The 13892-nt window shown below is 48.4% G+C and overlaps 4 protein-coding genes across 4 annotated transcripts; 3 read left to right on the plus strand and 1 right to left on the minus strand.

The window, feature by feature from the left end:
• Position 1: 1 nt before the first annotated feature.
• On the minus strand, positions 2 to 2437 carry F4813DRAFT_191396 (uncharacterized protein). The gene is made up of 2 exons (XM_049239426.1): positions 1504 to 2437; positions 2 to 1452 (listed from the first exon to the last, which is right to left on the minus strand). Exons 1-2 carry the CDS (start codon positions 2265 to 2267, stop codon positions 243 to 245), a joined length of 1974 nt encoding a protein of 657 aa, XP_049096857.1. The 5' UTR covers positions 2268 to 2437; the 3' UTR covers positions 2 to 242.
• A 4257-nt stretch (positions 2438 to 6694) lies between these two features.
• On the plus strand, positions 6695 to 8170 carry F4813DRAFT_382333 (uncharacterized protein; the record flags this gene model as incomplete). The annotated part of the gene is made up of 1 exon (XM_049245788.1): positions 6695 to 8170. The coding sequence occupies one exon, from the start codon at positions 6695 to 6697 to the stop codon at positions 8168 to 8170; it is 1476 nt and encodes a 491-aa protein (XP_049096858.1).
• A 1060-nt stretch (positions 8171 to 9230) lies between these two features.
• F4813DRAFT_368824 (uncharacterized protein) lies at positions 9231 to 11371 on the plus strand. Its single transcript, XM_049244357.1, has 2 exons — positions 9231 to 9782; positions 9849 to 11371. Exons 1-2 carry the CDS (start codon positions 9687 to 9689, stop codon positions 11091 to 11093), a joined length of 1341 nt encoding a protein of 446 aa, XP_049096859.1. The 5' UTR covers positions 9231 to 9686; the 3' UTR covers positions 11094 to 11371.
• Positions 11372 to 11785: 414 nt separating this feature from the next.
• F4813DRAFT_398678 (uncharacterized protein) lies at positions 11786 to 13656 on the plus strand (the record flags this gene model as incomplete). The annotated part of the gene is made up of 2 exons (XM_049248080.1): positions 11786 to 12386; positions 12455 to 13656. 2 exons carry the CDS (start codon positions 11786 to 11788, stop codon positions 13339 to 13341), a joined length of 1488 nt encoding a protein of 495 aa, XP_049096860.1. The 3' UTR covers positions 13342 to 13656.
• Between the last annotated feature and the right edge of the window lie 236 nt (positions 13657 to 13892).

Raw genomic sequence — 13892 nt, forward strand, 5'->3', positions numbered from 1 at the left:
TTGTGATTGTATTTTGCCTTGTCGTGGGATAGGTAGTTTCCATATAGCAATTCTCGTGTTTGAATAAGGCGATGTACGTACGTATGTATCGCTTAAAGATGTAGCAGTCACTGCCATACCATAATCAATGGGTCCATAGTATTGAAGTGGATTGTATCTCTTCTCCGAGACAGACACATACGCTGTATTCAATGCTGCTATATATCTTTTTTCTTCACGCCTCCCTGCCCTCCCCCTATTTCTTATTTCTTACCTCCCTTCTTCTTCTTCTTTCCCCCCTGCGCCCCCGACGCCTTCTCCACCTTGACAGCACCCGCACCACCGACTAGCTCCAGCGTCTCTTCCTCCTTGACAACACCGCCCTGCGTGGACTCCTGGGCCCGCTTGCGGCCCTTCTTGCCCTTGGGTCTGTAGGTGCTGCGGTCGCGTAGAGGTAGCCACCTTTCTGGATCAGGCAGTTTGCCTTCCTCGTAGTTCTTGGGCAGCCGCTTCTTGCGCCGGCGTTTGGCGGCTGGCTTCTCTGGCTCGTGGTCTGCGGGGCGCTTCTTACTTGTGGGGGCTGCAGGTGTCTGGATCGAGGCTACGCCCGAGGCCACAAGGGCTTGAACGTCGGTGACACCGGCCGTGAGACGCTCGATTGGCGTCAGGCTTGGTAGGTACCTCTCTATCTTAGCGAAGTCCTCGTTTGCGAAGGAGGCTACCAGGCCTGCGACCGCGATCGCGTCCTTGTCTGACTGGGCGACTAGGGCTTCGAAGGATTCGCCTGCTAAGGCGATGTCCTCACGGCTAGAAGACTTGAGGAGCTCGATGCCAGCTTCGCGAAGGAGAGATGAGGCAGAATCTTTTGATTTTGAGCGCCAGTGTGTGGATGCTCTTGCTAGTTCTGTGCGGATAGAGTTCTGTCGCCCTTGTAATCGATACAACGCTACGGTTACGGCAACAAGACCGGGTGCAAAACGCACGTCCTCGGAGTTAGGAACCGACGCTGTTTCCAGGCGCTTAAGGAAGGCTTCCAGGAGGGTTAATGCTGGCCCGGGTTTTTTTAATTGCACGTATAGTTGGATGATAGTTAATAGAAGCCCAATATCAGTCGGACGTTTCTCGAGGAGGGGCAGGATCTGCTTGAGAGATTCTACACCGGTCTGTAGGCGGGTATGCGCTGCTGCGTTGATGACTCCGAGGCTTGCGATTTCTACAGAGCTTGTAGGGGATGGGCTCTGTAGGATTGTTTTCGAGGTAGAAGACTCGATACCTTCGAACTTCTGTGCCTGCAAATCTATGGCATATTGATTTTGTTTCAATATAGATGTCTGGTAGGCAAAGAGCTTATCATTACCAGACAGCTTTGTAGCCGATTGGAAGAGGCGTTGTGTAAGGAAAGGATTTCTTCCTGCAGCGCCGATGGCGATCTCGTTGTTCTGTGCAACCGCCCTTGTTGGCGCTTCCGGGATCCTACCAGAAGTCAGAACATAGACGCGAGATAGCGTAAATAGCTTTACTCACTCGGATAGAACGATAGATTTATACAAAGCCGCTGCCTCTGCTTCTTTACCTAGTCTCGCGAGAACGTAGGCATGCTGTACCATAATAGGTAGCAGCTCGGCCTTCTTCTCGTCCGCAGATAGATCTTCGCTCGCTTCGCATAGATCCTGCGCCCGCTTAAGAAAAACGGATGCGCGGTTGAAATCGCCCCTTGCGATACAAGTACACGCAGCATTATACGCAGTTTCAAAAGCTTCGAGATGGTCACGCGAGGGTTGTCTCTCTTGCTCTCTTAATAGATGACCAAGTCCATTCCACTCAAGCTGGGCATTTGTAGCGAGAAGATTAATATTCAAGTCGTTTTCTTCACCGGCTAGACCTCCTGGTCCCGTTAATAGATGGTGGTAGGCATCGGCGGCATCGGGGAATTTCTCGGCGCGATAGGCGATCTGAGCAGCGAGGTGGCGGAAAGGACGAGAGGACTTGGAGGGTGCAGGAGTTGTTTCAAGCGTTTTTGCGGCATCGTCAAGCTGACCAGATTTATAGAGAGCGTACGACTTCTCAAAAACACATTCCTTCTCTAATTCGTCCCCGCCTTCGGTTATGGCTCGGAGAGCATCGTCGAAGCGATCTAGCTTTAAGAGGGCGATAACACGGGTCTTCTGGGCTTCGGTATCTTTTTTGGAGGCTTTGATAGCTGCATTGGCGGCTTTCAGAATTTCATCGTGGTCTTGGATGGTCGAGGCTCGCAAGAGTGAAGTGAGGTTAGCAGCGGCACTCGCCATGGCCAAAGAAGAATCTGCCGTAGCTAGCCTCCAGATTATAAGGTCGCAAACTATAATCTAAGAGCTACAATGGTGTGTAGTCATTGATAATTACCTATTGTTACCTATGCGCAGCGATATACGTTGCGGTATACGTACAATGTAAGTGGCATGTAGTTGGATATGTTGAAGTCCGGACAGCTGGAGGTGGTGGGGTTCAAACGCGGGTACGTCAAGCGTCTATCTCAGATACAGGTACTTGTACTCTTACTTGTACTCTTACTTGTACTCTATAGGTTAAATTTGGTGAACGAGTACTTGGGTAGCTTCCTACTTTCATGTACCCACTTTCTCCTAGCTTACATGGCCTCAACTATAATTTGTGGGATGGAAAATATATGTAGGTACTACATGTATGTACGCGCTAGGGTATTCATCTTATCTTATCAAGAAGTCACTTATCGAAACGTCCAGCCTTCAAACCAAGCAGCCAAGGCCTCTTCCAACTTCTTGGTAAATGTCCAAGACTTCCTTTTTTCCCAATAAGAGGTACCTACATCCATAAGCGCTACAAACGGTATGTATTCTTTAATATGCCTACCTACCTACTACCTATATGCTGTGCAACTCTCTTCTCGCTCAAAGAACAAAGAAACACACCTAAACGAGGCATAGATATGATTTCTCTCTACCTTTTGTAATCTTCGCCCACCTTTTTAAAGCTCATGCATGCCGACGTATTGCCTTGCAATTGGTTATAACTTGACTTACTAGGCCTCTGCTTGCCTTGGCTCTAATGCTGATAATGGCGATGAGTTATGGATCGCTTCAAGTGGCCGTCGAGACGAATGTTCTACTGGCTTTGTTTCGAACTCAGTGACGTAGTAGTATCAGACGGCAGCCCAAGGCTTTCAAATCCGACTAAGCGAATATTGACTCTTTTTCTCATAGTGGTTGATGACGATACCGCAATAAGATGGAGCTGTCAACTCAAAAGTAGCGCACGAACACTGGGATACGCAATCGTATTGTCACCTTCGTGCAGATAGGAACCGCAGTGATGCAATCCGAGGAGTAGATCTCACAAATATCTGCGGCACGCGACTCCGAGCTGGTTTGAGGATTGGGATTGGAAGGTGAAATGGTAGCTTATCAAAGGTATCCAGGAGAGCTGAGAGTTTGTCCAACACTTCATTCGTTCCCCATTGGGCCCTATTGGTATCAGAGCTTTGTCTGCTCGAGGTGAGGTGAGCAAGATAAATAAATATACCCAAGAAGGACGAAACGCTGGAGGGCAACCCTTGTCGAGCGGGAATATCTACGGCGTGGGGGGAGCGCGTATCATTGTATGTAGTATGTATGTTGTATGTATGCGCAGATTGTAAGGTTGCTTACAGCTCGATGCATCCAAGCAACCAGATATCCAGATATCCAGATACCTATGCGCAATAATATCCACACATACACACACATATATATGTATGTTCATATGTATGTTCATATGTATGTTCGATTATGATATGCCTACCTTGCGAACCAAACCCCCCCCCCCCCCCCCTTGCCCCTTTCCACCCCCCTTTTTTGATATGGCCTACTATGATAGGTACCGTATAGGTATAGTATAGCACTCACGTATCATGTCTACTTACTTGTTCGGTCTATAAAGATTTATGGCCCAAGTACCGTATTCTAATTTTAATCTTGATCTACCGCCCGCATACAATCCACGGATTGAGGCATTATTACGCAACAGATTCGACGGATTAGTCTATTTATTGCACCATCCCATCATCCCCCATTGTACATACCGGGATTCCATGGCTTTGTGGGGCTCCGATAGTAACAGGTACGAAGTCTTAGGTACATTCTCATAATACAATTATTATCCAATCATGACCACTTATAACCCTCGTCTAATCATCCCAAGCACGTAATGTATGTATTACCACTTGTACAACGTGGGCCTCGACGTTGACAATTGCAACTGACCTTTAATATTTTGTTGCTTGCTACTTGCTACTTGCTACTTGCTACTTGCTGACATCGTCTTGTAGTATCGCATTATTGCAGTTTATTGCGGTCTTGGTATATCTCCCGAATCTCGCTCACCCTCTTACTTCGAGGCTCGCAGGGTGACGGTCGCTTGGGTAAGATACCCGCCAGTTTTGGTCGTTGCGTCCGCCTGTTGCGCAGATTTGATGCATCTGATGCACGCCATAAACGCAAGCAACACAAGACTGGGCGAACGGGGCATTCTGTATTGGACCGGTCCTTTTGTATCTACACGCCTACACCCATACATAGGCATTTCAATCTGTAGATCGACCTAAAGTGAGAATAAAACCCTTACATGATAGTCTACGTGGTAATCTAAAATGATAACATGTGCGCACATGGTGTATATCCGCAATGAAGGGTATAAAAGACCTGTATTATAAGTCGGTAGGAGGACTAGCTTGATTACGTACTCACCGGTCAGTTTCATCACTTCTCATTTATGTATATACCTGTTAGATAAAGCACTATACCTAAAGTATAAGCTGGCCTGTGACGGCCGAGGCCACTTATACGTATTATACACTAGTAAGACAGCATCAAGACGTTGTAGACATGGGTTGCGGTTGCATTTGGATATACTATGGTACCACCTACTACTAACTCCTACCTACCTATGTATGTAGTATGTATGTATATAAGTATATGGCATAGACAAAAATAGTGTGGGGGGACAACACCGAGTAGGAACGGTGGGAACAGTGGGAACAACCGGACCAATAGCCGATACCCAAGACGTTCTCACCCTCCCGTCTTCTCCTTATCGGCCTAGAGAAGGAACCCCCACACACGAGATGTCACAAGAGATAGGTAGTCTCCACTGGCCCCGTTCTCTCTCTAAACCTAAACAAGGCCCTGCGGCAAATCCATGTGGCATTGTGGCTTTTACATGCTTCCTCTTCCACCCTTCCATCTGCAGTAAAACGCTGAAGCACCAACGAACTTGGGTAGCAGGGATGATAATCAGAAAAATCTCTAACAATTGATTGAAGTTGCAGTAAGGAACTACGGGCCATTTTATATTTTATATTTGAATGTTGTCCCTAAGGCGGAACCCCCCCCCCTTCTTTCGCTGCACATGTCAAATCTCACAACATCGCCGGGCCGTACCTAAGAACTACATAGGTACCTACGCAGTAGGTTAGTATACTTACATACACCTACCCTATACAGGTTGGAAAGGTAGGCGGTAGGCGGGTAGGCCATTGTACCTACCTAGGATGTGGTGTCGCCTTCCCGGTCGCAATAGAGCAATGCATTCTCCTCCCCTCCTTCCAATCCCTCGTTCTCTTCTCTCGTCCCTCCCTAACCTTAGGTAGTTACTCTACCCACATTATCCCAGACTCTCTCCTAGCCTACTACTAGTCTATTACATAGACTCCCCCAGATCTTTTCCCACAAAATACTCAATACGCTACTTGCATCTTCCGATTCGGGCCTACTCAAAACTTCGCAAGTTGGCAAAGACCTGATCATCATGAGCAATTCTGTATTCATGTCAAACTCCTAATAGCAACTGCCCGCGGTTGGGCCACTACCCCCATCCCCCATCCCTCGTCCATCTGATATACTAGCAATAATTATCATTATAACAAGTGGTGGAAAAAAAGAATCAGGACTGGCGATCCGAACTGTGCCGGGTCCTCGCAATCCTTGCGCGGTATCTGATAACTCGGACCCCTTCTAGCCTATCGGTTTATCTGCAGCGGATCCCACTCGAACACATCCGTCCACGCATTTTGTACACTCGTCCCCAAAAGTACTCTTTCTGTCTCTTTCTTGCGTCAACTTCTTTTTATCCATGAGGCACATCATCTTCCCTGGTGATCAAATACATATCTTGTACTTGTTATCTGCCGTCAGCCAATACGTCTGTGTTTTGCTGCGGCGTCTTTTCGTTACACCCTAGGAACATACCTACATCGGCCTCAACTGGTTACTGGCCGGCTCCTGGCCTCGAGCGCCGTGGGTAGTTTGATAACGGACTGTGGGACCCGGTCTCATTCATCAGCATACCACCAAGTCATATCCTTATTATATCCCCTTAGGATTCCTCCTACTTCTCTTCTCAACACCCCATTATCTTCCGATTCAGGAAAGCAAAAACACGGACTTCCCACGATCGTGAGCAAACCCATTCCTCCCCGCCGGGAATCTGGTGTATGGGTATTTCAAGTCGTTCCATGGACCAAGTAAACCCCGCCGTCTCGCTCCTGTACTTCGCGTGTTGCGTCCGGTAACATTAACTAACCTCGGGGTGTGTGCTCTTTCGTTCGTGCACGACATAACGCTGGTTACCCGTGCTTGAGTGGCCTCAAGACGAGGCCTCGTATTTTGAAGGCGTCCTCCGGCCCAGGATTGGATTTGCTGCTTTGTAGCTGAAATAAAGGACCATGTCTGAACCCTCTTCACAAGCACCGCGGGTGCAACCTGTGGCTTCTAATCAACTTATCGATGAGAATAGACTTCCCAGCGGACAGTGCCGGTACATTCTACTGAACCCGGAGATCAAGGGGCAGCGTTGTGCCTGTGTTGGCTTCACTATCAACCGGACTCTCCCAGGCGTCACCTGCGACTGTGGTCACCTCTCGTGTTACCACATCCAGTCTGCCGAACCGCCCCAAAATAAAAATGAAGTTGACATACTTCGCCGGCGTATCAAATTACTCGAGGACCAGCTTGACCGAGAGAACGATGAAGGGCTTGGCGGTGCGTTAGGTAGCGTGGTTCGGCGCCTAGGGGACTTGGAGGAACAGGTCGAGAAGAATAGAGATGAGACCAGTCAAGAGATGAAAGGCTGCTATAAAAACGTTGACCGTATGTGGCAGTCAGTCACCCAGCTTGAAAGGCGGCAAACAGGATACGAAGATCGTCTCCTTATGTTTGACGAACGGTTGGACGGCCATGATGATACTCTACATGGCTTAGGCGACAGGCTGATGGAGTTTGATGAAGCATCCATGATTCTTGAAGACCGCGTATATGCATTAGAGGAACAGGACTGCCAACGAATTCCATTCCGTAGGCGTCGACGAAGATCTACATCAGGCTCGGAAGACTCGGTGAATTTCAAAGTAGCACGCCGGTCCCGCCCATTGGATAACCGTGACCCAGCACGATCCACCTCAACTTCGGTCTCGGGCTCTCGCCGCGGATCTGCCGATAGCCCAGTAGAGGTGACAGGATCCTGGACCGTGCACATATCGCTTCTCCCGACAGCCTCACAGCCATTTCCTTTCGAGAAGGACACAAATGCGTACAAGCGGTGTCTATCTCGTGGGCTTCACCAAATGATCGCAGTCGGAGGGACAGATGGCGAGTCCTTCGCTAAAGCCGTGTCCAAGGCGTTTGGAAGACTCCTCCGAGGTAGAGAGTGGGTTCCGCTGCAGGCCCGGCTCTGTGACGCCGCAACATTGCAGGGACTTCCGATGCTCAAGCCCCTAGACCCAGATTTAATCGGCGGGAGCTATGATCTCGATTTTCTACGCAAATATTGCGCCGTTTGCTTGCCAAATGGTAAGGTGGAATCCATGTATATTGCAATGCAGTCAGATACCTTCTCGTGGCATTTCCTGAGGCGATCGCCGTGCTATTTAGATGGTCTTGAGGAATGCTGGGCCTACGATCCGCTACTTGACCCGAACGACAACTTCGAGGATTTCAACGGCGAGGTGGAAGATGGAAGGTCGGCAGGGGAGATTGTACCGCCTCTACCCTCTTTAAAAAGGACAGCATCAGAGATGTCTCGGACACCGAGTATGGGTTCAATGTCGGCAAATGAAGTAAACGACAGTTCGCGGCAAAAATTACCACGAACATGCATGCAAACACCTATGGAAGTTCGTAGACAGGGAGTGGAGACGGTTTAGACTTGAGGGTTGGATATACCATATAGAAGCACGACGAAGTGCATATAGACATGGGAGGGCGTTTCTCTTTTTCCCTTTTCCCTAGGAGACGGGGCGCAAACAGACGACAGGAAAGGAATACTAATGGATTCCTACAAGTTTAATTATTCTCACTCCTTTCGCCCCTATTCACCTATTCGCCTACAAACAACTGAAGGGGGCCTATGTGCTCTAGGCTGATGGATATTCCCTATCATTTTAATCGGACAGTTTGTATATCCACAAGACGGATATGAAAGAGGATGGTGATGATGACGACGATGAATTTTCTTGAAAGAGAGAGGACGTGATGGTCTAGTAGAAAGTTTTAAGCAGCAGCAGCAAATTGGGAGTCTTGACTATCTACAAATTTTTAAACAGTAAGTGTAAGACAGAGGTACGAATTATACAACCGGGCAGAGCGGAATGTCAACAAGCAGCGGTCAAGATTGTCGATGGGAAGGGGAAAGAAGAAATAGAAAGAAAAAGTCCAGTGGCTCAACCGGTATTGGGCCGAGCCACATGAAACCGGACAGCCTGCTTAGGTAGTCTTACACTGTCTTACATTGGCTTACATATACAGTGTTAGTCAACACGTTATATGCACATATATGCAGTCAATAATTTGGAGCGTATCCAAACGAAGGACCTTGGGTAAGCGAGCCTTGGAGATTCATTTGGAGTTGAAGAGGAAAGGGAGAGGAGGTAATACTCATCATTCGTTATATTATTAAATTTCAGTTTCTCCAACTTATAACTATACTTCATATATCTGAAATGTTACGTGTAGGCGGCGATCCAGCTAAACACATAGTCAGGTACTATGTATAAACCGCATGTTTCTAATGTGCCTAGCCTTTGTTGCAGATGAGACACGTGAGAAGAGCAGACAAGAAGACAAAGAGCAGATAGGTACAAAGGTACCAGGGGTAATAGAGAAAACACCCACCTGAATGGTGGGGGTTAGTCAGCTAAGGCACCCTAGGCTTTCTGCAATGTCTAAAATGACTAAGGTACCTAAATACCTACCAAGCTACCACCTCCTTCAAAGCTTCAACTTCATACATGTAGGTCACGAATTACATTGGATACATTAGGTACTTGAACAGACCAAATAGAGCGAAGGCAGCGCAGATATATTCCCCTTTGCATATGCTGCGCATCTACATACCTTCTTCTTATCTCCCTCCACTCATCATAATTACTTCATTCAATGATTCGGAGCTTCAGTCTACAATATTCACCTAATTGCATGCAATATCCATTATCCATTAGTCACCATCGCATCACACCAATATATACGCACCGAGTAATATCAAAAATATAGCTTGAAGTTCCTGGGTGTTTCCTCGGGTTGCTTTGATCACTCCTTCTTCTCGGCGCGCCTTACACCTTTGGATTCAACGATTCAACGATTCAACGATTCCACTCGATCAGTTTCCTTACAACTCCGCCCCTGCCATCAAAAACGCGCCTTGGCAGGTAGATATTAGACACGATGGACACTATGGATCTCGACATGGAGATGGATGTGGATGTTGACCTCGTGCCTGACGAGCCTATAATTCCCGAACCAGAATATCAAGACGCGCCTGTAAGCTAAATTACCGTAACCTACGTTAGGCGAGACAAGATAAGATGCTAACAAATGTCTTTCTAGGGCGATCGCTCACCCGGAGAAATAGTAGACGACGATACTCCTATACCTGTCAAAGTCTATATCAGAGGTCTCGATGTCATGAATTCCGAAGAGGTTAAGACTTATGTCGCCGAACACTTTCCAGAGGAACCAGTGGAGAGGATAGAGTGGATAGACGATTCCTCAGCCAACTTGTTATTTGGTTCCGAATCGGCCGCGTCCAGCGCGCTCAGCTCCTTAGCAGCTCAAGACATATACGACGTTTCTCAACTTCCCTTGCGGCAACTTTTATCCGCCAAGCCTTTCTCAAAGAGGCCAGAGGTTATGTTACAAGTCCGGTTAGCTGTCGCATCCGATAAGAAGCAAGTCGGCGCTGCTTCGAGGAGCCGCTTCTATCTCCTAAACCCCGAATATGACCCAGAAGAACGGCGGCGGCGCAACGAGGCCCGGAGGTATCGTGACCGGGATGGTGATGGGTATAACCGTAGGCGAACAAGGGAAGCCCGAAACCGGGAGGATGAGGAGCAATTTGATGTCAACCTATACGACGACGATGAAGCCGCCTTATCTCGTCGCGCGTCGTACTCGCGACCTCAGCGCAGGCGGTCATATACACCAAATACGAGCGAAGAGGGATATGGAAGGGATTCGTATCGTCCTGACAATCGCGGCAAAGAGCTATTTCCTAGTGGTTCAAACGGCCAGAACGAGTCGAAGCGGAGGCGGTCAGCTTCACCCCGTGGTCGAGATAGCGACCAGGCAATGGACGAAATTGCGAGTGACGGGTTAGCAGCTCGAAATCGTGACAAAGCACGTGCACTCAAGAGCCGCATGTCGCGTAGCAATAGAGCTAGGGAGCTTTTCCCGGACAAGTCAGGGGAGGGATCCGGGCGGCTCGGGGATGAAATAGAAGATACGACTACTTTACTAGCCAAGGGGATCATGCTACCTCTGATGGACGAGAGAAACGATACGCGAGCAGCGTCAGGGCGTAGGCTCGAGGATAGGATTACCGTTCTGGGGAAGAGTAAGTTGGCAGACAGGATTACGACTGTAGAGGAGGTTAGGGACTCTGGCTTCAATATTCGTGGGACAGCAAGCCAGAGGAGCGCCAACCAAGGGTTTGCAATTAAGGGCAGTGCGGGCAAGTCAGCGAAAGAACTATTCCCCGAAAAACTAGGGGCGAATTCCGGAAAGGAGCTCTTCGCTGATAGACTTGAAGGAAGATCAAGACAGCGGCAGAGAGCGGGAGACTTATTTGACTGATAGACGCACGTATGCGACATGGATTCTGAGGTGGGCACTGCGACGACAGGCGTATATGAGAAAAGCGTTGACTTTGTAACATGGCTAGGTAGGTACCTTAGGTAGTTATATAGTATCGTTCGGCGAATGCATTAAGAGGATAAGGATAGTAGTCTGATATTTTGGAATCCGCGTATATTGCCTCCTTTAACGTACGTATGCGTGCATAGAGCGTAGAACGTGGAGCATGGAGCATGGAGCATAGGTACATACCTCAGATACCTTAGATACATAGATACACAGATACACGTATATGAGGTATGCACTTGCCCTTCAGGCGCGTCATAGGAGGTACATATGGACATGTATGATGGGAAGTCACGTAACTGCCAGGAATAGTTGATTGTTACAGTCAACTGTGACTTCCGCCAATTGAAGAATTGAATAATGGAAGGAACAAATCTAGCGACCAAACAACAGTCAAAGGTTCGTCCCCTTTACAATCAATTCACTTCATCCCTTTTGCATCGTTTCCCGAGCACTCACATGTTGTTCACATGTTGTTCTTTTATCTATTCCGGTTTCCCCAAGAGCTACACCTAACTCTTCGTGCCATAACACATAATTCAAGTCAGTGCCCGTTAGTCAATCCTTAGGTATATTTTACCTTTTGTATTTCGTATTGGACCTAGAGACACGTCTGCGTCTGCAACATGACCGACTTCAGCTGGCTTCGGCTCGGGCAGCGTTCTCGTACTCCTAGCATCCCCCGAACGCCGACGTCCCCTGAACGCGCGCCCAGACGGGCCGCCAGCAACTTGAGTCTAGCCAGCCAGTCTTCGCACGAGCCATTGACCGGTAGCAGTGGTGCTAGTTTATTTATCCGCGAACAGGATAAGATATGGTATAATCCCTCGCTAGACCAGATGGTCGAGGCGCTCCAGGTCGTTCTTATGACCCAGGGCGCACTACGACCCATCCCTATCGAGTACAACTCGTACATCCTGCACCTAATCGAAGGATTCGCCAACGCCCAGGAGAGAATTCAGACCATTGATGCTGCTTATACCGAAGCTAGGCACTCGCTTGAGTATCACCTGGAGCACTTCAAGTCTGTAGCCGACGAATGGCTGGAACGCGAGAGTCAGTATAAAGCCGAGATCAAACGGCTCGAAGTACTATTGTCGAGAACATCCAGCGATGGTCTAGAAGCAGTAACGCTAGCAAGGACGAACAGTGTTGTTGATAGGAATGGTCCTCAGGCTAAGCAGTTCGCCTCCAAATTGAAGCGCCTCAGCACGCAAACCATGCAAGGTAAGTACATCTGCTATCCACCTAGTACCTCTCTGCTCGACAGGAGTATCTTACGTATACATCTGTAGATGCGTCTCTTGGCGTACCTAGAGACGTGAACAGATACGGAACCAAGCCAGTACCCAAAGTACTCGACAGTAACAGCGACTTCCTCATGAGCGAAAGGATACGGCGACATGATACTGTCATAAATGCTGGTATGACTCACCCTAAAGGTAGGCGTCGACGCTGTGAGACAGTAGTGACCCCAGGAGCGAGTGAAGATTCGTCTGGGCTAGAGAAAAAACCAGTGGAACCCACAGCTTCTACCGGTCGAAAAACACCAAAGCCACTATTCTCGGATGATGTATCCGATGCGTCTGAGATAGACAGCAAAATAGAAACCGGGGTAAAATCGTCTGGGTGGCGTAGAAAGCAAGCGAGGCGGCAGATATTAGAAAACTTACTAGACTGCGAGGAACCTCTCATTGGCAGCAGCGATGACGCCTCCCCACGCTCAGAGAACGTTCACCGGCATCTAAGCGGCTATAGGCTCGATGAGGCGCCAAAAGACATAAGTCTCCACCTCGACGAAAGACGCCTACGATGCATGTCTGGGTTCTCGTTTGTGCCTGGAGACGACGTATCTCCTGTTCTCACGAGCGGCGGCTCTGCCAATGAACTTCCAGCAGGCGCTTCTCCTAGGAGAAATGAGGATAGAGATGTTGAGCTATGGAAACCCAGACTTAAAGACACGAAAGAAAACTCAACCGAGGAGATAAGCGAAGGACCGACGGGTGACTTGTCTAGCTCCCCGTCCCCGGAGTCTTGGGAAGACCGGTGGCCATCAGCTGCGGAAAAGATCTGCTCACAAAATTCGTGTACGAGCAGTCTAGACACAGTAATTCAAGCAGGTACAGGGAGCCCGTCGGTGGCTGCTTATTTCAACTCTCCAAGAGTACCAATGCCAGAATAATATATGAGGCGTTGGGTAGTGTATCACCAATACATGTAGAATGGATGGAGTAGGTAACGTTTATGCAGTGGTTCTTGGACGGTGGGTTTAATCTTTGAGGGATCCATCTGTTTGCGATACCTATTGAGCTCGTGCTCACAAGGTCCTAGGTTAGGCTAACCCTATGCAAGTAAAGAAAAAGTTTGACCTATAAGTAGGTAGTCCGGGTATTTTACACATGTAATTTCATAAAAGACTTCCCGTAATTCTACGGCGTCTAGATTGAATATATTTTATGACTAATCACTGGCATAAACCGCATGGGCTTCTGCGTGTGCCAGGCTTGAAGTCTCTCTACAAGATTTCGGCCGAAAAGCTAGAGAGTCGATGAGCAAGGAGGATTAATAGTACACTGAATGTATACCTACCTATCATCAGTACCTACCTACCTATGGAGGGTCATGGGGATGGAAAGTAGATCTTAGATCTTCAGGGTCAAGAGGGATCCGAGCACGTGTATCATTGGACGGAATAGCTTCCGAAGATGGTGTGTTGTATGTGCAGGGACAGGG

This window comes from Daldinia decipiens, assembly GCF_022478715.1.
Source record: "Daldinia decipiens strain CBS 113046 unplaced genomic scaffold F4813scaffold_33, whole genome shotgun sequence".
Classification (NCBI taxonomy): Eukaryota; Fungi; Ascomycota; class Sordariomycetes; order Xylariales; family Hypoxylaceae; genus Daldinia; species Daldinia decipiens.